This window comes from Lampris incognitus, chromosome 4 (genome assembly GCF_029633865.1).
Source record: "Lampris incognitus isolate fLamInc1 chromosome 4, fLamInc1.hap2, whole genome shotgun sequence".
Lineage (NCBI taxonomy): Eukaryota > Metazoa > Chordata > Actinopteri > Lampriformes > Lampridae > Lampris > Lampris incognitus.
Window position 1 is genome coordinate 335,079 of NC_079214.1, and position 24,253 is coordinate 359,331.

At 43.0% G+C, this 24,253-nt stretch overlaps 1 protein-coding gene across 1 annotated transcript in view; it reads left to right on the plus strand.

Moving 5' to 3' along the window:
* ankdd1a (ankyrin repeat and death domain containing 1A) overlaps positions 1 to 24,253 on the plus strand; it is a 165,615-nt gene that overhangs the window by 107,606 nt on the left and 33,756 nt on the right. Inside the window, exons 10-11 of the mRNA XM_056279135.1 lie at positions 4,535 to 4,633; positions 11,214 to 11,312. Coding sequence (XP_056135110.1) covers positions 4,535 to 4,633; positions 11,214 to 11,312 — 198 coding nt within the window. The remainder of the gene's footprint in view (positions 1 to 4,534; positions 4,634 to 11,213; positions 11,313 to 24,253) is intronic.

Genomic DNA, 24,253 nt, shown 5'->3' on the forward strand with positions numbered 1-24,253 from the left:
GCGGTCTTTCCCACTTTGGACATGTAGAAAGAGGCTACAGCAGGAGCTGATCTGACGTTTTCTGAAACCTGTCCTGTTTTGTTTATATGCGACAGAATACAGATCCCATGCATGAGAGAAGTTGTCCTGTCTTTCCTACACAATGCAATGAAAAAATACACCAGTCACATACAGATCTACTGGAACAGTAGGCAAAATGTAATGGGTCCAGGGTTATAGGAATGTTACCTTTTATATATGACACAACCAATCTTTCCAGGGCCTTCATGATAACAGAGGTCAAAGCAACAGGTCAGTAATCATTAAGGCAAGAGACTAGCGTTATCTTGGGTACAGACACAATGGTGGTTTTCTTAAAACATAGTGGAACACACACAATGACATGAACAGGTTAACAATGTCAATTAAAACCAGAGGTAGTTGATTGTAACGTGCCTTGAGGACATGGGAAGGGAGGCCGTCTGGACCATCAGCTTTACGAGCCTTGACCCTTCTAAAAGTTTTACTTAATCACATTTATCACCTGTAGATTGACTTCATCGGGTGGGCACTGTGCTGATGTCACTGGGGCCAAGTTGTGAGCTTCACAGTGGGCATAAAGGTTGTTAAACCCATCCAAGAGAGGCAGAGGTGTTGTTTGCCACACTAGGATTAGATTTATAGCCTGTAATCGCCTGCAGCCCCCACCACATGTGCTGTGAGTCAAAACCTCTGTAGTCAATTTCCAGTTAGTCCCTATATTGTCTTTTAGTGGCTTTGATGGCTGTCCTTAAATCATATAGGGTTTTTTTGTAGCATTCCTTGTTCCCCGATTTAAAAGGAGTGGTACACACCCTCAAACTCAAGTGAATGTCACTGTTACTCCATGGCTTCTGGTTGGGTTAGCAGCAAATAGTCTGTACTAGAATACAGTTATCTACACAGAATCCAACATAGCAAGTGACTGATTCAGCCTACTCATTCAAACTCAAGGCTGAATCCTTAAAAATTGACCAGTCTGTTGATTCAAAACATTCCTAAAATAGAATTTCTTTTCTGGAGTCCAGCACTGTACTGTCCTTACAGTTGGCTGCGCGCACTTCCCTTTCTGCTTGTAGGCAGAAAGCAAGAGCACTGACAGGTGGTTGGATTCCCAAAGTGAGGTTGTGGGATAGACATGTAAGCTGCCTTGACCATGGACTAACAGTGGTCGAGAGTCTTACTGCCTCTGGTTGGGCAGGTGACATGTTGGTAAAAATTTGGCTGCAGATTTCAGGTCATTTCAAAGTCCCCGCCTCAATTGAAATGGCCTCGGGGTACAGGTTCTCCTGCCTGCTAATGGCTCCAAACAGTTCGTCCAGCTCTGCTGCGGTCGTAGCTTACAGTGGTATGTAGACAGCAGTTAATAACACGCAGGGGGATTCCCTTGGGAGATAAAATGGTCTGCACCTTATTGTTAGTTGTTCCAACACTGGCGAACAGGACCGAGAGACTAGTTCCAAGTCAGTGCACCAGGAATTGTTAACAAAGAAACATACACCACCTCACTTTACCTTGTCAGTAGTCATCATGGATCGGTCCATGTGGCGCACAGAAAAACCCTCCAGTTGTATAGCCCTATCAGGTGTGTTAGGAACCAGCCAAGTCTCAGTAAATTAGAACACACAACAGTCCTTCATGTCCCTTTGAAATCTTATTTGGTAATGAAGTTTGTCCAGCTTGTTGTTGAGGGACCGGACGCTAGACAGCAGTATGCTGGGAATCGGGGGATGGGTAGGAAGCCGCCGTAGGGTGCCGCCTCGTTTACCTCACCTCCAGCAGCACTGTCTGCGGCCCTCACTCCATGGCGGTACCTGTTTGTTGTAGGTAATCTCTCTCGGCAAGTCCCACAGCTTCCAGCTGTTGGTAACGTCTAATCTTATGTCCAGTCACGTCTGGCGATCATAGGTAGTTGTGCAAGACACGTTTTGTGCAACAAAAGCGACATAAAAAACGAAAACAAACAACAAAGCGTGAGCAGCTCATATGGAGTCGCCATGGTATGGCGCTGTGCTGCATGATTAATCTAATCACAGTCGCTATGTCAGTCTGTGAAATTATATAACCGCAAAAGGCTGCGATGTAATTAAATAATAAACTATGCCTGTGTGAACGTCTGTTTGTGTGCAGTCTGCATATCTACGGCCATAATTAAGAGATGACCAATCAGTCTCTGTTTAGGCAGTGAAACGCGTGCAGTCTACGATCACATGACTATCGGTGTGCTGTGTGCAGACCAAAGGAAGGGAACAATGGATACCGATGGCAACGAGGAAGTTAACGCTGATGAAACGGTGGCAAAAAAACAAAAACAAACAAAAACGCAACCTCTGTTATATGGCGATCTTTTGGATTCATGCTCAGCAACATTGAACAGAAAGAGGTAGTGTAAAAACATGCAAAATGAAAGTCGCTACATGTCACGGCAGCACGACAAATTTTTATTATTTGTATATGTATAAAAATTTTTATTATAGCACAATCGCAAATCGCGATATTGTCCACATTAATCGCAACATGACTTTTTCACCAAATCGTGCAGCAGCGGTACGGCGCCATGTTCGAGCTCGTTACGTGAATGTCCAACCAACCCAGTCACACGGACTTTAATCTATCAGATCGTGATACCATCACGATTATGACCTGATTTACTTGATGTGGTCACGATCTGATAGAACCCTAACCCTAACCTCATTAGTCGGCGAGTCGTGACCACATCACGTAAATCAGGTCATAATCGTGATGGTACACGATCTGATAGATTAACGAAAGTCCGTGCGAGTGGGTAGTGTCCAACATACACTTGCATATTCAAAGTAATTGCAAACTTAAGCTTTTGAGTGAAAATCGGAAAAAGACTAAAATATAAGTCTTTCATTTCAGTAAAATTTGGATAAAACCACTGGGGCGGTGTGCAGCTGAGTGTGAAATGGCTGGGATGAGAGTCAGCACCTCCAAGTCTGAGGCCATGGTTCTCTACCGGAAAATGGTGGATTGCCCCCTCCGGGTTGGGGATGAGTTGTTGCCTCAAGTGAAGGAGTTCAAGTATCTCGGGGTCTTGCTCACGAGTGAGGGTAGGATGGAGCGGGAGATTGACAGGCGGATTGGTGCAGCATCAGCAGTAATGTGGATGTTGTACCGGACCGTTGTGGTGAAGAGGGAGCTGAGCCGGAAGGCAAAGCTCTCAATTTACCAGTCAATCTTCGTTCCAACCCTCACGTATGGTTATGAGCTTTGGGTAGTGACTGAAAGGGTGAGATCGCGGATACAAGCGGCTGAAATGAGTTTCCTCTGTAGGGTGTCTGGGCTCAGCCTTAGAGATAGGGTGAGGAGCTCGGACATCCAGAGGGAGCAAGGAGGAGAGCCGCTGCTCACTGGTTTCGAAAGGAGCAAGTTGAGGTGGTTCAGACATCTGATTAGGATGCCTCTTGGGCGCCTTCATTTGGAGGTTTTCCGGGCTCGTCCAACTGGGAGGAGACTCCGGGGTAGACCCAGAACTCGCTGGAGGGACTACATGTCTAATCTGGCCTGGGAATGCCTTGGGATCCCCCAGGAGGAGCTGGGGGGCGTTGCAGGGGAGAGGGATGTCTTGAGTGCCCTACTTAGCTTGCAGCCTGCCACCGCGACCCGACCCTGGAGAAGCGGCTGAAGATGAGATGAGATGAGATGAGATGGATAAAACCTCAACATTTCCATGCAAACATAATATTCATTTAATATTCAATATTCATAAAATTAATTTCCTTTAATAAATTTGCCAACAATGCACCCCTGCCAGTGGAATGTTGTCATAGGTGTGCAGACCCCAAATACTTTTGTGTTTTCGACATTTGTTCACAGACATGCCACACATTAAAAAAAAATCTGAATATAAACATCTCCACTGATTATCCAAAGGAGTTGAATCAAGTGAAACTGGACTTGGTATGCTCGTCTCTAACTCTGGTAGCTCTGGTAAACATCTGATCACAAAGAGCCACGCATATCAATAGCTCTGACAACGACTCCTAGAGGATAAATTCTGATTTCATCACCAGCTAGTTAGACTAGCTTGGTCTAGTCAGAAAGGCGCAAACTGAGGAAGCCTCTTGGATGAGAGGCGAAACGTCTTCACGGATATATACCAAGTCCAATTGCACTTGATTAAACTCCTTCGGATAACCATGACCTGGAGGAATGAGAACATTCACAGACATCGCCACTGATTGGAGAGAAACCGTCTGATCCCAACCACTGGCTGCTTTTTGTTTTCTTGTCTGTAGATGAAAGAATTTGCATCATGGGTTCAAAAGTGTGCCGAAGCACATGTATCACAGAGCCCCCCCCCCCCAAAAAAAAATCCTATTTCTGGGCATTTTTTCAAAGTTGAGAATGGAGAGAAAAGCACAGTTAATACTCGGGGGTGGGGTTATTCTTTAAGATAACACGAATCTCTGCTGTGCTCCAATCCAGATCAAGCTGTTATTTCTTGGTTGCATTATAATCTGAGGATGTTCTGCTTCTTTATTTTAAACAGCAACACGCCACACCGCTGCACCTGGCCGTATCCAGTAATCACCCAGAAATTGCACAGCTGCTTATAAATGCTGAATGCGACCTGGATGCCTCTGACAATGCAAGTAGATTTTTTTCTACATGTTATGTAACAGTCTGAGTGGCCAAATAATGCAGTGATAATATATATGTAAGCCAAACAACCTGAAATGACCAGCTTCTGGAATATCTACCTGCTTATGTTTTGGAGAGGAAAATATTTAACCTGCATCTATCTATGATGGGTCATTTTTAAAAATGCCCATACCCGTTAGACTTAACTTCCACTTATTATGTTTCAGTAAAAATTTGTTAAGGTAAAGTTGTACTTTAATGTCTGTTTGCAGAGAAATTTGTCTCATCTCTTGCTAAGCAATTTTTTTTAAAAAAAATTTTAGACTGGTAATCTCATTGAGACACAGGGCCTCATTCTCAAGAGAGACCTGGTTAAGACAACAGCAGCAATACAACACAAAGTTACAGACATACAGGAATTTCAATACAGAGACCAAAAAGAACACTAATCATAAAAGTGACAAGTACGAAAGTACCAAAAATGTAGTCAGATTCTTCTTCTTTCTTTGGCTGCTCCCGTTAGGGGGCACCGCAGCAGACCAGCCGTTTCCATCTCTTCCTGTCCTCTGCATCTTCCTCTGTCACACCAGCCACCTGCAAGTCCTCACTTACCACATCCATAAACCTCTTCTTTGGCCTTCCTCTTTTCCTCTTCCCTGGCAGCTCCATATTCAGCATCCTTCTCCCAATATACCCAGTATCTCTCCTCCACACATGTCCAAACTATCTCAATCTTGCCTCTCTTGCTTTGTCTACAAACTGTCCAACCTGAGCTGTCCCTCTAATATACTCGTTCCTGATCCTGTCCTTCCTCATCACTCCCAATGAAAATCTTAGCATCTTCAACTCTGGTACCTCCAGCTCCACCGTCTGTCTTTTCATCAGTGCCACTGTCTCCAAACCATATAACATAGCTGGTCTCACTACCATCTTGTAAATCTCCCTTTTAACTCTTGCTGGCACTCTTCTGTCGCAAATCACTCCTGACACTATTCTCCACCCACTCCATGCTGCTGCACTCTCTTCTTCACCTCTCTTCTGCACTCCCCATTACTTTGAACAGTGAGGAGATCTTTTAGAGTATCTTGGAGGGGAGAAGTGTCCAAATTGCATGGCTTATCCACAGGGGTGCTTCAAGGGTCAGTGCTCGGTCCCCTTCTCAATATACACCACCTCACTTGGTGGTTTCTCATACCATTGCTATGCTGACGATACCCAGCTCTACCTATCATTCCCACCAGATGATCTCACAGTCTCGGCATGGATATTGCCATGCCTTGCTGATATCTCTGCATGGATGAAAGAATGCCACGCTTAACCTACCTAAGACTGAGCTCCTTGTCATCCCAGCCAGTCCATCCTTACAACAACAGATCAATATCCAGCTCGGATCAACCAAACTCATGCCCACAAAGTCTGACCAAAGCCTGGGTGTCACAACTGATGACCAACTAACCTTTAAGGATCACGTGACCTCGATTGCTCGGTCATGCCGATTTGCCCTGTACAACATCAGGAAAACTAGACCCTACCTGTTTGAGCATGCAGCACAATTCCTGGTATAGGTTCTTGTAATATCACTCATTGACTACTGCAACTCCTTACTGGCAGTTCTCCCTGCATGCACTTTCAAACCTCTGCAAATGATCCAGAATGCGGCCTCATGTCTGGTCTTCAACCAACCCAACAGCACATATCACTCTGTTGTTCATATCCCCCCACTGGCTCCCAGTAGATGCCCACATCAAATTCAAAACCTGTCCTTCTTCGTCACTCCCAACAAAAATATCATCTTCGACTCTGCCACCTCCAGCTCCGTCTCCTATCTTTTCATCAGTGCCACTGTCTCCAAACTATACAACATAGCCAGTCTCACTACCATCTTGTAAACCTTCCCTTTAACTCTTGCTGGTCCCCTTCTGTTGAAAATCCCTCCTGACACACTTCTCCACCCACTCCATCCTGCCTGCACGCTCTTCTTCCCCTCTCTTCCACACTTTGTTACTTTGAATAGTTGAACCAAAGTATTTAAACTCATCCACATTCATCACCGCTTCTCCTTGCATCCTCACCATTCTGCTGTCCTCCCTCTCATTGACACATATGTATTCCATCTTGCTCCTACTGACTTTAATTCCTCTTTTCTCAAGTGCATACCTCCACCTCTCCAGGCTCCCTCAACCTGCACCCTACTCTCACTATAGATCACAATGTCATCCGTGAACATCATCATCCATGGAGACTCCTGCCTGATCTCGTCCATCAACCTGTGACTCACCATTGCAAACAAGAAAGGGCTCAGAGCTGATCCTTGGTGTAATCCCACCTCCACCTTGAATCCATCCGTCATTCCAACTGCACACCTCACCACTGTCACACTGCCCTCGTACATATCCTGCACCACTTCTACATACTTCTCTGTCGCTCCTAGCTTCCTCATACAATATCACACCTCCTCTCTCAGGACCCTGTCATATGCTTTCTCTGAATCCACAAAGACACAATGTAACTCCTTCTGACCTTCTCTATACTTCTCCATCAACACTCTCAAAGCAAACATTGCATCTGTAGTGGTCTTTCATGGCATGAAACCGTACTGCTGCTCGTGAATCATCATCTCTCCTCTTAACCTAGCTTCCACTACTGTTTACCATAATGTCCTGCTGTGGCTGATCATCTTTATACCTCTGTAGTTGCTACAGTTCTGCACATCGCCCTTATTCTTGAAAATCGGTACCAGTTTACTTCTTCTCCACTCCTCAGGCATCCTCTCACTTTCCAAGATTGTGTTAAACAATCTAGTTAAAAACTCCACTGCCATCTCTCCTAAAGTCCTCCATGCCTTCACAGGTATGCCATCTGGACCAACTGCCTCTTTACTCTTCATCGTCTTCAAGCTGCCCTCACTTCCTCCTTGCTAATCCACCACACTTCCTGATTCACTATTCCCACATCATCCAACCTTCTTTCAATCTCATTTTCCTCATTCATCAGCCCCTCGAAGTACTCTGTCCACCTTCTCAACACACTCCTTGCTTTTCAGCACATTTCCATCTCTATCCTTCATCCCTCTAACCTGCTGCACATCCTTCCTAGCTCGGTCCATCTGTCTAGCCAATAGGTACAAGTCCTTTTCTCCTTCATTAGTATCCAATCTCTCATACAGCTCATCATATAATTTTTCCTTTTCCTTTGCCTTCACCACCTCTGTCTTTGCCTTACACTACATTTCCTTGTTATCCTGTCTACTTTGTCTTGATGCATGCTCAATAATCCAGGAATCCAGGTAAGGAAATCCCAGAAGGTTGGATCAGTTCAACTGGACACAACCTTTAGTGGGAGAAAGGTTTCATTACTCATCTAATTGACTTCATCAGTCTCAACTGTCTGCAGATAGGGGGGCTGGGATACCTGCAGTCAGCTGAGACTGACGAAGTCACTTAGATGAGTGATGAAACATTTCTCCCACTAAAGGTTATGTCCAGATGAACTGGTTCAACTTCCTTTCTACTTTCTTCATCTCTCTGACTATCCTACTTCTTCTTTGTCAACATCTTCCTCTGTGTACTTTCCTGTACTTCCTCATTCCACCACCAAGTCTCCTTATCTTGCTTCCTCTGTCCAGATGACACACCAAGTACCTTCCTAGCTGTCTCCCTCACTGTTTCTGTAGTGCTTGTCCAACCATCCGACAACTCGTCACTATCACCCAGTGCCTGTCTTAGCTCCTCCCTGAACTCCACACAACAGTCTTCCTTCTTCAACTTCCACCATTTAATCCTTGGCTCTGCCTTCACTCGCTCCCTCTTCTTGAACTCCAAAGTCATCCTACAGGCCACCGTGTGATGCTGCCTAGCTATGTTTTCCCCTGTCATCACCTTGCAGCCTCCAGTCTCTTTCAGATAGCACCTCCTGCATAAGATATAGCCCACTTGTGTGCACTTTCCTCCATTCTTATACATCACCCTGTTTTCCTCCCTCTTCTTGAAGTGAGATTGGCAGTCAGATTTTAAATACTATGTACGAGAGCAAATCCCCAGACGCTATCCAGATTTTGTAAAAGAGGTTTAAAATCCCTCAGGGGAATCATGCTGGACAGCCTCAGTTCCTGCTGTAGCATGTTCCAGGTTGAGTGGGCAGAGTAGGAGGAGGCCTTTTTACCAAATTCCGTATGGACTGAGGGAATGGAGAGAGTGATGAAGCCCTGGGAGTATAGGCTATGTCACCATTGTTTATGTGACATATAAGTGGATAAATAAGTAGGCAGCAGTCCAAGGATGGATTTATAAATGACGTTATACCAGTGCAAAGTGCAATTACATCCACACAGTTTAAACCATGGAACATAAAAAAATGTATATATTCAGTCACTCATAACAATAAAAACAAAGTCATAAAAATCAACAATAGTATATTTTGGCACTATTGTATAGTATTAAATCACTATCTGAGAAGGTAATACACAACCTAAACAGAATTCACATTTAAATTAAATATTTCCAGTGTATCTTGTTAAGCAAAATCTTGAAATAACAGTTGGACTGACACTTCCTAAGACGTCACATTTCTTGACAGCGTGTAATTACATAATCTTTAAGAGTTTTTGATTGCTTAAGCTTATTGTACATTCATGGAGGTGACGGCTACAAAATGCTCATAATAGTCATCTGAGAGGAACTGTCATTGATAATCCAAAGGAGTTGAATCAAGTGCAACTGGACTTGGTATATATCCGTAAAGACATTTCGCCTCTCATCCAAGAGGCTTCCTCAGTTTGTGCCTTTCTGACTAGACTAGACCAAGCTAGTCTGACTGGCTGGTGATAAGACTCAGATATTTATTCTCTAGGAGTCGTTATCAGAGCTATTGATATGCGTGGCTCTTTGTGATCAGATGTTTACCAACGCCCGTCGCTAACAGAGCCATAGATATGCGTGGCTCTTTTGTGCACCGATGTTTGGCCGCGCCCGTCGTTATCGGAGCTATTGATATGCGTGGCTCTCCTGTGCTCCGATGTCCAGCCGGCCCGTCGCCATCGGAGCTATGGATTTGCATTTGTTTAGCAGCGACGGTGGTTGGGGGTGTTAGTTTCGACTTCATTGTTCAGTGGTCATGAGGGTCGTTGGAGCCGTTAGTTGTGTTTGGATTTTGACCCATGTGTCCAAACACAAGAGGTGCAAGCATTTACCAAACACATCAACTCAGTGGACAAGAACGTTAAGTTCACAAGGGAAGACGTAAAGAACAACAGTTTGCCCTTCTTGGACTGTGACGTCCACATTGGGGAAGACAGGAGCCTCCACATTGGGGTTTACAGGAAACCTACACACACACCAATATCTACTGTTCGACTCACACCACCCGCTGGAACACAAACTGGGCATCATCAGGACTATGCAACGCAGAGCTGACAATGTGCCCAGCAGCACTCAGGCCCAACGGGAAGAACACAAACACCTGAGGGGAGCTTTAAAAACCTGCGGCTACCCCAGTTGGACCTTTGTGAAAACTGCAACACGTTCCAAAAAGACCAACCAGGTGAGCGAGGAGGAAAAAAGGAACAGAACGAAGAGCACAGTCATCCCATATGTTTCTGGGGTCTCCGAGAAACTCAGGAGAATTCTTAACAAACACCGCATCCCGGTATACTTCAAACCCAGCAACACACTCCGACAAAGACTGGTTCATCCCAAAGACCGTGTACCACACACCCGGAAAAGCTATCTGGTGTATGCTGTACAATGCAATGAGGATTGCACTGACCTATACATAGGAGAAACCAAACAACCACTACACAAACGGATGGCCCAACACAGAAGGCCACACTCCTCAGGACAAGACTCAGCAGTCTATCTACACCTAAAGGAGAAGACACACTCCTTCGAGGACAGCAACGTACACATTTTGGACAGGGAAGATAGATGGTTTGAAAGAGGGGTGAAGGAAGCCATCTATGTGAAACTGGAAAAACCATCCCTCAACAGAGGAGGAGGTCTGCGACACCACCTATCTCCCACTTACAATGCCGTCCTTTCATCTCTACCCAGGAGACTCAAGAAGCCTAGCCTCCAAGAACAACAGTCGCTCACTAACGGCTCCAACCACTCTCATGACCACTGAAGAATAAAGTCGAAACTAACACCCCCAACCACCGTCGCTGCTAAACAAATGCAAATCCATAGCTCCGATGGCGACGGGCCCCGCTGGACATTGGAGCACAGGAGAGCCACGCATATCAATAGCTCCGATAACAACGGGCGCAACCAAACATCGGTACACAAAAGAGCCACGCATATCTATGGCTCCGTTAGCGACGGGCGTTGGTAAACATCTGATCACAAAGAGCCACGCATATCAACAGCTCTGACAACGACTCCTAGAGGATAAATATCTGAGTCTCATCACCAGCCAGTCAGACTAGCTTGGTCTGGTCAGAAAGGCACGAACTGGGGAAGCCTCTTGGATGAGAGGCGAAACGTCTTCACAGATATATACCAAGTCCAGTTGCACTTGATTCAACTCCTTTGGAGAACCATGACCTGGATGAATGAGAACATTCACAGACAACTGTCATTGATGCTTCACAGAGACAGCAGACCGCATTGCACATTGCAGCAGAACATGGTCGCCAGGACATTGCAGAGATGATCCTCATTGCTGGAGTTAACCTCAACCTGATGGACAAGGTAGCTCTTAAAAGCACTCACTTTGCACATACAATGTAAGGTGTGCAGAATTTTTTTTCACTTGCTGTATTTGTTATACTAAGCACTCATACTCAAGTAATACAAATTTAACTATTTCAGCCATCGAAATAATAATTATAATAATAAATAAATAAATCTTATATCGTGCTTTTCTAACACTCAAAGTGGCTTTACAATAAACAGGGTGAAACAAGACAACAGATAGACACAACACAGATGGGAAGGGGGGCTATGAGAGGGCAAAGCGGCAGCCACACACGACGCCAGCAGTACTCTCCCACTTAATCACATACAAAAGGGCAAGAAAAACACAAAACAACAGCACTGTGGACATTGATTTTGTGTAGGGGTTTACTCCCGTAGCCTGTTCCTCTCCCGAGGTATCCACTCGGTGGTGCTATTTACCCCATAGCTGGGGCCGGTACATGGGCATCAGGGAATAACCACACACCAGTGGGCCTGCGTACTGCACGTCTAGGGGCCAGACCTCCCCCGAGTCCCTTGTAGCTAGCCAGGGTCCAAGGTGTACCCAGTTACTGTGTGTTGCCAGGAGGAGGCGCTACATAGGGCTTGCTGTTGGAGAGGCTATGTACTGGCAGGGAGAGACTTACGTGCTTGGCTCTCCTGTTGACATTTCTGCTAGCCAGCAGTGAAGGTTGAGTGAGACGTGACAGCACACAACACTACACCAACACACTAGACGCTTCACAACAAGCCCACTTCTTACACAAGAATGTCACACACAGAAATAAGTTCTTACAAAAACAACCATAAATGGTCCTCTGACATAGTTATTTTTTATTCAATTCAACAGAAAACAAATTAATAATGTATCGAAGCCATTGGGGTTGAGTTCAAAGACTGTTACTGTAAGTCAAATGAATTATTATGATATCATAAAACACAACAACTTCCCACTATAGAAAGCTGGAGAAACTGTTCGGCATACTTTGACCTTCCAAATTAGTATGGGCATGAATGACACTGTCTGGCCTAGTCTATTTTCTTAATCCTATAGTTTAGTATATACAATGCCTTGCAAAAGTATTCAATCTCCTTGACAGTCATCACTCATTTCTGGATTATAAAAGATACTCACACATCTGTTCCTGAATGATATAATTTTTGTGAACCAATAAGCTCTAACAGCATGTTCCCAAAGCCAAAGTAAGTTATGTTTCGCTGACTTTTTTTAAATAAATTAAAAACTAAGATATAGTGCTTAATTAATATGTTTTAATTGTTATTGAATGCAAGGAATGCAAGAACAAATGGAAATAACAGTGAAAATATTTTGCAGACTCTCTGTAACCACACAAGTAATAACTAGTCCATGTTGGAAAAGGGCGTAGGATGAAGTACAGAACTTTTCTGGTCCTACCCTTTTCCTATACATTATCAATCAAAATCAAACCAAAACTAAACTTTCAAAACAAAACAAAAGTGAAAAAAAGAAAAGAAAGATCAATGCATAGAGATCAAAATAAACAAAACAGCACAAGTCAAACAAGGCAGCTCACACGTCATGTGTCATGTTATGTTATTCCGTCCACCTCTTTGTTCATCCATCCTACATCTGTTCAACATGTTCTTTTTAAAGGGTTGTTTATACCTACTTACTGATGTAGACATCTTCATTTCTTTTCTACAGTAGTTCCATAGATCAACTCCTTTGATGGTTACACAATGAAGTTTTGCATTTTTCCTCACTAGTTGTTTTTTTTAATATACATATTCCTCTGAGATTGTGTTCACGTTCCCTCATCTGGAACAACTTCTGGACACTGTTTGGTAACTGCTGATTTTTTACTCTGTACATGATTTGAATTGTTTTGAAGTCAACCAAATCCTTAAATTGTAGTGCTTTCAGAGTGATAAAGAGTGGGTTTGGAGGCTCTCTGTAAGTGGTTTTGTCTACATTTCTTATGGCTCTTTTTTGAAGGATGAAAATTGGATCTGTGTTTGTTTTGTATGTGTTGCCCCACACCTCTACACAGGAGGTGATGTATGGAAGTATGAAGGAAAAGTACAAGGTGTATAGTGCTGGTTGATGCAGGAAATTGTTGATTTTATATGGTATTGCAATTGACTGATATTTTTGCTTTAATATAATTTATATGTGGCTTCCAACATAATTTATTGTCTATTTTTACACCAAGAAATTTGATTTCTGACACTTTTTCGATTTCTACATCATTTATCGTGAGCTTCTTGTTTGAGTTTGTTGACCGATTCCCAAATATTATAAATTTTGTCTTGCTTAGATTCAGTGTTGGTTTATTTGAATCAAACCAACTCTTTAGTTTCTTCAATTCATTCCCCACTGTATCCAAAAGTCGTTCCAAGTTGTCCCCACTGCAAAGTAGGTTTGTGTCATCTGCAAATAAAATTATTTTTAGTGATTTGGAAACCTCACATATATTATTAATGTACAAAATAAACAACAGTGGCCCCAACACTGAGCCTTGAGGAACCTCATGCTTAACCTTCATTAATTGTAATTTACAATTATTAATTTGCACATATTGGTTCCTATTATTTAGGTAACTGGATAGCCAAGAAAGAGCTACTCCTCTGATTCCATATTTTTGTAGTTTTAGTAATAAGAAGTTGTGGTCAACCGTATCTAATGCTTTTTTTTTTAGATCTAAGAATAGTCCTACAGTATATTCTTTCTTTTCTATAGCAGTTGTTATCTCGTCCACAAAATCAGGGAGTGCAAATGATGTAGTCCTGTCCTGAGATGTGTACTTTGTGCACTCTGGGCTGGACTGAGCACTTCCGGCAAGATGGTGCCAGTGTGTGCGGCGAGCCGTCTGTCAGGTCTGTTTGGCGTATTGTTTGCCATTGTTCCTTTTTGCCGCATATGCTGTCATGATGTCTTTGCTCTATTCGTATATGATCGCCAAGCACTTCTCAATATCCGAGCATCCCATTAGTTGCTGTTAAAGCACAATTTGGGAGATCAATTTTCAAACATTGCCGTTTCAGTTGAATGGTGGGCACGAAAACCAAAGGGTGCAAAGGAGTGTATCCTTTATTCAGATGCTCAATGAGTTGATTTGCTACCTATTTTTTCTATAATTTTCGATATGGTTGGAAGAATACTGATTGGTCTGTAATTATTCATGTCTGTTTTGTCCCCAGAATTAAGGATTGGTGTAATCGTGGCAGCCTTTCAATCTGAAGGAACTATAGACTGTTTGATTGAGAGGCTGACCCTGTGTGTAATCGGGCATAGTATGGAGTCTTTATGCAATTTTATGAAGCTGGTATCAAGTCCATACTCATCCTTAGCATTGGAGTTATTTAGTGCATCAATAATATTGGCCACTTCTGGTTCAGTGATTTCTTCAATTTTAAATATCGATTGCGCATAGTTAGTGGGGTGAAGTATACCTTTATGTGAGGTAAAAAGCAGAGATATTTTTTGAACAGAATTTTTGAAAGAAGAGTTGAGTTCAGTAGCCAGGGTGGGAGGATCTTTCACCAATTCATTATTAATTTGAAGTTCATAGTCTTAATTATCCTGTTTTTTTCTGTTTACCTGTTAGTTTTTTTGTTTTTGTTTTTTTTCATTGCTCTTTGCATTTTCAACAATGACCATAAAGAAATTTGCTTGGCTTTCCGCACTGTCTGAATTACATTATTTCTTGCTGTGGTAAATTGTTGTCGATCTAATCACACCAGATTTTAGCGGGGGTTTTTTTCTAAGCAATTGGTCTCTTATTTTAATTAATTTCCTGCGTTCATTATTGAGCCATGGTAGATTGTTTTCCTTTTTTCTCCTTTGGCTCCCCCTTTTGGTAAAAGACGCCATAACTTCTTTGACTTTTGAATGAAATGAAACACTGTTAGTAGTTATATCCTCACATTAGATAATTTCGGCCCAATCTATTTCTTTTAATGCTGCCTCTAAATTTTGTTGTTGAGCTTTTGGAATTATGTCATAGACTCGGCTCAGTCCAAATTGTGATACTGTATAGACCTCCTGGCTGTTACTATTTCTTGGAAGAATTTGTCTCAGGTCTTATTACTCATTCTGGTGAGATTCTAATTCTTGGAGAGGTCAATATTCATCTGAATAAGGCTGCTGATCCTCTAAGTAAAGCCTTTCTGGCACTAGTTGATACTTTTGGGTTCACTCAGTTTGTTCAAGAGTCAACTCATTGCAGTGGTAACACCCTTGATTTGGTTGTATCTAAAGAATAGCTGTTTCTGATCTGAATGTCTTGTCAACCACATCTGCTGTGTCAGTTCATTTTCTCATCAAATTTGAAGCTTTATTGGCCTGTCCAGTTAATGTCAGCACAGATGTAATTGCCACTCACCACATTGGTCCCTCCACTGTAGCTTCATTTGGCCAGCAGCAGCCTGAAGTCTTGGCTCCTTTCACTGTGGTAAATGACTCTGTTGAAAATTTCACTAGTGACTTAAATGTTGCCCTCTCTAGTCTCCTCGATTCAGTTGCACCTCTCACTACCAGAGCCAGGCGACTAAAGAGGCCTACACCCTGGTTTAACAAAAACACATGTTCTTAAGCAGGCCTGCAGGAGACTAGAAGGTAAAGGGCAAAAATCAAAATTGGAAGTTTTTTACCTATCCTGGCATGAGTGTTTATTGAAATACAAGCATGCTTTATCTGCTGCAAAAGCAGCATATCACTCTCACGTAATCAATATTAATAAACATAACCCCAGATTTCTCGTTGACACTGTATCTAAACTTACTAAAAAGCAGCCATCTATTAGCTGCTCACCATTCATGGCCCGTGAGTTTCTAGACTTTTTCTGTAATAAGGTTGATGAAATCCTAAACAAAATTAGTTCTTCAACTCCATCTACTCCTGCAGATCCTGTCTTACCAAATTCATATCTATACAATGAGCCACTGATAGTCCCTGTTATTACAGCTTTTGAGACTATATCTCTTGATACTTTGACTAAGCTCATGTCAGCTTCTTAACCAACTATTTGCCTACTTGACCCCTTACCAGCAAAACTTTTTAAAGACCTCTGGCCTTTTCTGGGACCTACAATGCTAGCAATTGTTAATTTATCACTTACTACTGGAACAGTTCCCGGCAGTTTTAAGACAGCTGTGGTTAAACCTCTACTTAAAAAACCGCACCTCGACCCAGGGTCTCTTAATAATTATTGACCAGTCTCTAATCTTCCATTATTTTCTAAAGTACTAGAGAGAGTTGTGTATCAACAACTTTCGACCCATATAGAGGAAAATCATCTATACTTAGCACAAAAAGTAAGGAAATTTGTGCTTGGTAGATTATTTCTTTGCTGTAACAATGCTTCTTGGCAATAAATCTTATACCGTTGGAAAGCCTGTTTATTTGCCTTTTAAATGGCGCCACATTTGTAAGGAACATGCATTTGTGGGATGAGCAGCAGAGCTGAGTATGTGGGTTGCACCCATGAAAAATTTGCCAAATCTTCTCTGACAATGCCAAACAGCTTAATTTGCTGTTGCTATTGACTTGTTTTCAGCTTCTGGTACCCCAGAAGCTACTACTGGACCTCAGTGCAGCCTTTGACACCACTGATCATTGTACACTATTAGACAGATTACATTGTAATTGTGGTGTCTCTGGCTTAGCCCTCTTTTGGCTTAAATCCCACTTATCTGGAAAAACACATTGTGTCTGCAATAGTAATATTACATCAAAATTCCATGACGTTGAATATGGTGTACCTCAGGGCTCAGTTCTTGGCCCTCTAATTTTCTCTCTTTATATTTCACCTCTTGGCCAAATTATACGCAGATATGGAATATATTTCCATTGCTAGGCTGATGATACTCAGCTGCTGTATGTGCCCATAACAGCTGATGATCATACTCAAATGACCAATTTAGAGGCCTGCTTGGCTGCTGTGGAAAATTGGATGTCACTAAACTTTCAAATTTTAAATTCAGATAAAACCGAGATGCTGGTCATTTGCCCAGCTAAAAACACACCACTTTGATCAAGTAACGATAGCAATACAATACAATACAATAGAAACAACTTAATTAATCCCGCCAGGGGCCATTTATGTTGAGAAGCTTGTGACACAAAACACAGTAACATGCAAACAAACGAATAACACAAAACATTAAATAACACCCCAGGGAGCTAAATGTAGAATAAAATCTATGAAAAATACACAATAACAAACACTAAGAAAAACTTGATAGAGACAATAAAACAATCTGATAAACACTATGGAGCATTTAGTAATCGAGTTGCAACAGGTATGAACGATTTAGAATAATGGTTAGTTTTACAAGCAGGTAAAAGGTAATGACGGCTTGATGGCAACAGAGAAAATTCACTTGCTAGAACATGTCCAGAAGAAGCCAAAATACTTGCTGCTTTCTGGAGGATTTGCTGGTTGCAAAAAGAATTCAGATCTCTTTGTTTCACTCCGGTGATCTTGGAACAGATTTTAACAATGTTGTTCAGGCTGTTTCTGTTTTTTACCATGAGATTGTGAAACCAGCAGATAAAAGACAAACTTAGAAGACTCACAATAAAAGACTGATAAAAGTGACAGGATGACAGGGCTGACAGAAAAGGAATTTAGTTGGCGCAGAAGGTGAATTCTCTGTTGCCCCCTTTTCACAATAGCCTCAATGTTCACATCAAATTTAAGGTGATCATCAATGATAGTGCCCAAATATTTGTAAGATCTAACCATTTCCACTTTCATTATGTATGATGCACTCTTTGGCTGCATCTCTGTTAGGTCTAAAATCAGTAATCAGTTCCTTGGTTTTAGAAGCATTTAAGTCCAAGAAGTTGTCATCACACCAAGAAATAAAATCAGTGAGAACATTCCTATGGACTGGGAACCCAGCCACTGAGGATGCACAGGCCAGTGAATTCTTAGTGCCGGTCCCAAGCCCAGATAAAGGGGGAGGGTTGTGTCAGGAAGGGCATCCGGCGTAAAATCTCTGCCAAATCAAATATACGGATCATAAGTCAGATTTACATACCGGATCGGCCGAGGCCAGGGTTGCCAACGACCGCCACTGGTACTGTTGGCCAGCAGGGTGCCAGTGAAAACTATGCTACTGTTGGGTGAAGGAGAAGGAGGGGGGAAGGCATGTCCAGAGGTAGTGGGAGAGGAGGAAGGGTAGGAGTGTGGAAGTGAGAGTCGGAACCTTGAATGTTGGCACTATGACTGGTAAAAGGAGAGCGCTGGCTGATATGATGGAAAGAAGAAAGGTAGGTATGCTGTGTTTGCAAGAGACCAGGTGGAAGGAGAGTAAGGCCAGGAGCATCAGAGGTGGGTTCAAACTCTTCTACCATGGTGCGAATGGGAGGAGAAATGGGGTAGGGATAATTCTGAAGGAAGAATATGTCAAGTGTGTGCTGGAAATGGAGAGTGTCAGACAGAGTGATGAGTATGATGCTGGAAATCAAAGGTGTATTGCTGAATGTTATCAGCGCATATGCCCCGCAAGTTGGGTGTGAGATAGAAGCGAAAGAACAATTCTGGAGTGAGTTGGATGACGTGGTGGAGAGGGTACCCAAGGAGGAGAGAGTGGTGATTGGAGTGGACTTCAATGGACATGTTGGTGAAGGGAATAGAGGTGATGAGGTGGTGATGGGCAGGTATGGTGTCAAGGACAGATATTTGGAAGGACAGATGGTGGTGGATTTTGCAAAAAGGGTGGAAATGGCTGTGGTGAATACATATTTCAAGAAGAGGGAGGAACACGGTGTCATATAAGAGCGGAGGAAAGTGCACACAGGTGGACTATATCTTATGTAGAAGGCGCGATCTAAAAGAGATTGAAGACTGCAAGGTGGTGACAGGGGAGAACGTAGCTAGGCAGCATTGGACAGTGGTAGGATGACTTTGGAGACCAAGAAGAGGAAGAGAGTGAGGACAGAGCCAAGGACCAAATTGTGGAAGTTGAAGGAAGACTGTCTGTGAATGTTCTCATTCATCCAGGTCATGGTTATCCAAAGGAGTTGAATCAAGTGCAACTGGACTTGGTATATATCCGTGAAGACATTTCGCCTCTCATCCAAGAGGCTTCCTCAGTTCGTGCCTTTCTGACTAGACCAAGCTAGTCTGACTGGCTGGTGATGAGACTCAGAATCTATCCTCTTTGGAGTCGTTGTCAGAGCTATTGATGTACATGGCTCTTTGTGTTCGGATGTTTACCAACGCCCGTCGCTAACAGAGCCATAGATATGAGTGGCTCTGGGCAACCACTGCAGAAATAGTGAGGGAGACAGCTAGGAAGGTACTTGGTGTGTCATAAGGGCAGAGAAAGGAAGACAAGACTTGGTGGTGGAACAAGGAAGTCCAGCAAATTATACAATGGAAGAGGTTGGCAAAGAAGAAGTGGGATAGAGAGATGAAGAAAGTAGACAGGAGTACAAGATGCAGTGCAAAGCGAAGAGAGAGCTGGTAAAGGCATAGGAAAAGGCATATGGTGAGCTGTATGAGAGGTTATACACTAAGGAAGGAGAAAAGGACTTGTACTGATTGGCTAGACAGAGGGACCGAGCTGCGAATGATGTGCAGCAGGTTAGAGGGATGAAGGATAGAGATGGAAATGTGCTGAAACGCAAGGAGAGTGTGCTGAGAGGGTGGAAGGAGTACTTTGAGGGGCTGATGAATGAAGAAAATGAGAGAGATAGAGAGAAGGTTGGATGATGTAGGGATAGTGAATCAGGAAGTGGATTAGCAAAGAGGAAGTGAGGGCAGTTATGAAGAGGATGAAGAGTGGAAAGGCAGTTGGTCCTCATGACATACCTGTGGAGGCATGGAGATGTTTAGGAGAGACGGCAGTGGCGTTTTTAACTAGATTGTTTAACACAATCTTAGAAAGTGAGAGGATGCCTGAGGAGTGGAGAAGCAGCATCCTGGTACCGAGTTTCAGGAACAAGGGCGATGTACAGAACTGTAGCAACTACAGTGGTATGAAGTTGATCAGCCACAGCATGAAGATTTGGGAAAGATTTTATTCACAAAGTGTGGCAGCCCAAAATCTTGGTGTTAAGATCGATCCCAGCCTTTCCCTTGATACGCACATTAAAGAAATCACCAAGACTGCCTTTTTTTCCCACCTATGTAACATAGCCAACATTCAGTCTTTCCTGTCCATGGCTGAAACAGGGACTCTAATATGTGCATTTGTTTCATCTAGACTTGGTTACTGTAATGTTCTGTTTTCAGGTTGCCACGGTAAGAGCATGGAAGGACCCACGTGCAGACAGTGGGGACAAACTGGTTCTGAACAACTCCTTAATTACACAAAAATCAAACAAACAGCAGGTACAAACGGCAGGTAAAGATAGCGGGGAACGCTCACAACAGGACGTGGCACAGTGGTGACCAAAAGTTTCAGTGAGAGTCTCTATGAGTGTGTGAGATGAACCGACCAAGAGCCCTGAGCAACCAAGGGGCATATATACCCAGGGGAGGCCAATCAGGGAGATTGGGTGCAGGAACTGGATAGCCAGTCGGAGAAAGGGGAGGTGAGTGAAGCCGGGCAATCAGGGTAACTCAGGCACACTGGTGCAGGTGAACTAAAACACCAATCGGGATGAGAGAGCCCCGATGACCCAGATCACACACCCATGACACAGGTCTGCCACATTCTAGTGCTAAAAGTCTTCAGATGGTTCAGAATGCTGCTGCTAGAATCCTAACTAAATGTAGGGAATTTGACCATATTACACCAATTCTTGCCTCCCTTCATTGGCTTCCTATCCATGTTAGATCAGAATACAAGGTGCTTCTGCTGACTTATAAAATCCTAAATGGGCTTGCCCCATCTCACCTGTCTGATCTCCTTAAACCTTACATGCCATCTCGAGCTCTTCGTTCTCAAAATACAGGGCTCCTGTGTGTACCCAAAGTTAAAAAGAAGTCAGCTGGTGGCAGCAGGGCCTTTTCCTATCGGGCCCCGTTCTTGTGGAAAAACCTGCCTGCTACCATCAGACCATCAGAGTCTGTTGAGTCCTTTAAGTCCAAACTTAAAACTCGTCTTTTTGCCTTAGGTTACAATTAGTTGTCTTTAAGTTGGGTGCTTCACAACCTGTACTGCATGGCGGATCGGTTTGTATCTCAATGTATCAAGCACTGTTCTGCCAACGAGATTATAGTGTATAGATTATCAATTATTGCAAACTGTTCTCTTCTCTCACATCTTTTCTCTCTCGGAACGATGTCTTCTCCTTTCTCTTCTTGTGTGTGTGAATGGTGTGATGTGAGTCCCCCTTGTGTGCACGTGCAGTCTGTTCTCCTCCCAGGTCTTCGTGGTGATGGCAATCGCCACCTGGACACTGTTTGGCATCCCCCTCATCACATTTTCTTTTTATATATCTTATAAATCCATATAATTCTGTTATCCTGATAAATCCATATAATTTTGTTAACCTGTTTTAATGTTATATCCTTCTCTTACTAAGATCTGTGACTTTTTTCTTTTATATATATATATATATATATATATATATATATATATACACAGTGCATCCGGAAATTATTCACACCCCTTCACTTTCCCCACATGTTATGTTACAGCCTTATTCCAAAATGGAGGAAATTCCTTTTTTTTCTCATCAATCTACACACAATACCCCATAATGACAAAGCGAAAAATGTTTTTTTTTGTTTTTTTAATTTATTTCTGATTTTTCCCTTTTTCTCCCAATTTAGTGGCCAATCGATCCCTATTCTAATTCAAACACCCACCCTCGTACTGCATGCGTTCGCCAACTGCATCTCTCCGGCCGGCAGTCTCGAAGGAGACGCCTCGCCATTTTCGTGACAAGGCGAATCCAGACCGAACCACTGCTTTTTCCGACACACACAGAGACGCATTCATGTGATGAACACAAGCCGACTCCGCCCCCCTCCCGAAGACAGCGCTGCTTCATTGAGTCCGGCCACAGTCGGATCTGACGAGACCGAGGCGCGAACCCTGGTCCCCAGTGGGCAACTGCATCGACACAAAGCCAATGCTTAGACCGCTACACCACCGCGGACAGCGAAAAGGTTTTGTAGGAATTTTTGCAAATGTTTTAAAAATAAAAATCTGAAATATTGCATGTACATAAGTATTCACACCCTTTACTCAGTGCTTGGTTGAAGCACCCTTGGCAGCGATGACAGCCTCAAGTCTTCTTGGGTATGAAGCTACAAGCTTGGCACACCTATATTTGGGGTATTTCTCCCATTCTTCTCTGCAGATCCTCTCGAGCTCTGTAAGGTTAGATGGGGAGCGTCACTGCACAGCTATTTTCAGGTCTTTCCAGAGATGTTCAATGGGGTTCAAGTCTGGGCTCTGGCTGGGCCACTCAAGGACATTCACAGACTTGTCCCGAAGCCACTCCTTTGTTGTCTTGGCTGTGTGCTTAGGGTCGTTGTCGTGTTGAAAGGTAAACCTTCGCCCCAGTCTGAGGTCCTGAGCGCTCTGGAGCAGGTTTTCATCAAGGATCTCTCTGTATTTTGCTCCATTCATCTTTCCCTCGATCCTGACTAGTCTCCCAGTTCCTGCTGCTGAAAAACATCCCCACAGCATGACGCTGCCACCACCATGCTTCACTGTAGGGATGGTATTAGCAAGGTGATGAGAGGTGCCTGGTTTCCTTCAGACGTGACGTTTGGTATTCAGGCCAAAGAGTTCAATCTTGGTTTCATCAGACCAGAGAATTTTGTTTCTCATGGTCTGAGAGTCCTTTAGGTGCTTTCTGGCAAACTCCTGGCAGATACGGAAATGAGGGAAACACTTTCTTGGCAAAACTATGGATTTGAAGGTATCTAAAAAAATGGGATCTGGGTATGTTATGGTCTTTGGTAAGTGTTTCAAATGATGCGAATGTTCCATCTTTAAATAGATCACAGAAAAACACCAGTCCATTTCTATGCCAAAGTTGAAATGCGTTATCTAACACAGATGGCAAGAAGAATTGATTATTTGCTACTGGAAAAAGACCGCTAGCATGCTTTAATCCAAAATGCCTCCTAAACTGGAGCCATATCCTAAGTGAAGCTTTAACCACTGGGTTTGTTATTTGTATGTTACGATTATGTGGTAGTGGAGAGGTGAATATCGGTAAAGGATTGGATAAGAGTTCCATTTGAACCCAATCGGTACCCTGTTGATTCTCATATGTAAATGCCCAATGTAAAAGTTTTACAATGTTCGCAGCCCAGTAGTAACAAATAAAGTTAGGCAAACCTAATCCCCCTGTCTCCTTAGGGACCTCCAAGTATATTTTCTTCATCCTGGGGTTTGAATTGTTCCAGATGAATGATGAAATTAATCTATCTAATTGTTGAAAAGTTGTCTTAGGTATGAATATGGGAATCATTTGAAAAAGATAGAGAAATCTGGGTAAGACTGTCATTTTAACTATATTAATGCGGCCCGCTAATGAAATTGGTAGCGTTGACCACTTTCTAAAATCTTGTTTTGTTCGTTCTATTAGTGTTTTAAAGTTATGGTTATATAACCTCCCCATTGTATGAGTGACTTTGATTCCTAAATATGTAAATACATTATGTTCAAGTTTGAATGGAAAGCTAGAGTAGTCTCTATCAGTGTGGTTAATCGGAAAAAGCAAGCTCTTTGAATAGTTTATCTTATAACCTGACAGGCGACCAAAGTTATCCAGGGTAAGTAATAGTCTTGGTATAGATTCTATTGGGTTGGATATATATAACAACAGGTCATCTGCATAAAGTGATACCTTATGCAATTTACCACCTCGTGAGATACCTTTAATGCCATCCTCTGCCCTAAGAGCTATAGTGAGTGGCTCAATTGCCAAATCGAACAAGTAAGGAGAGAGGCTGCAGCCCTGTCTGCAGCCCCTATGTAGTGAAAAATAATCAGAAATAATATTATTCGTCCGCACTGCGGCTGTCGGTGAGCAATACAATATTTTAACC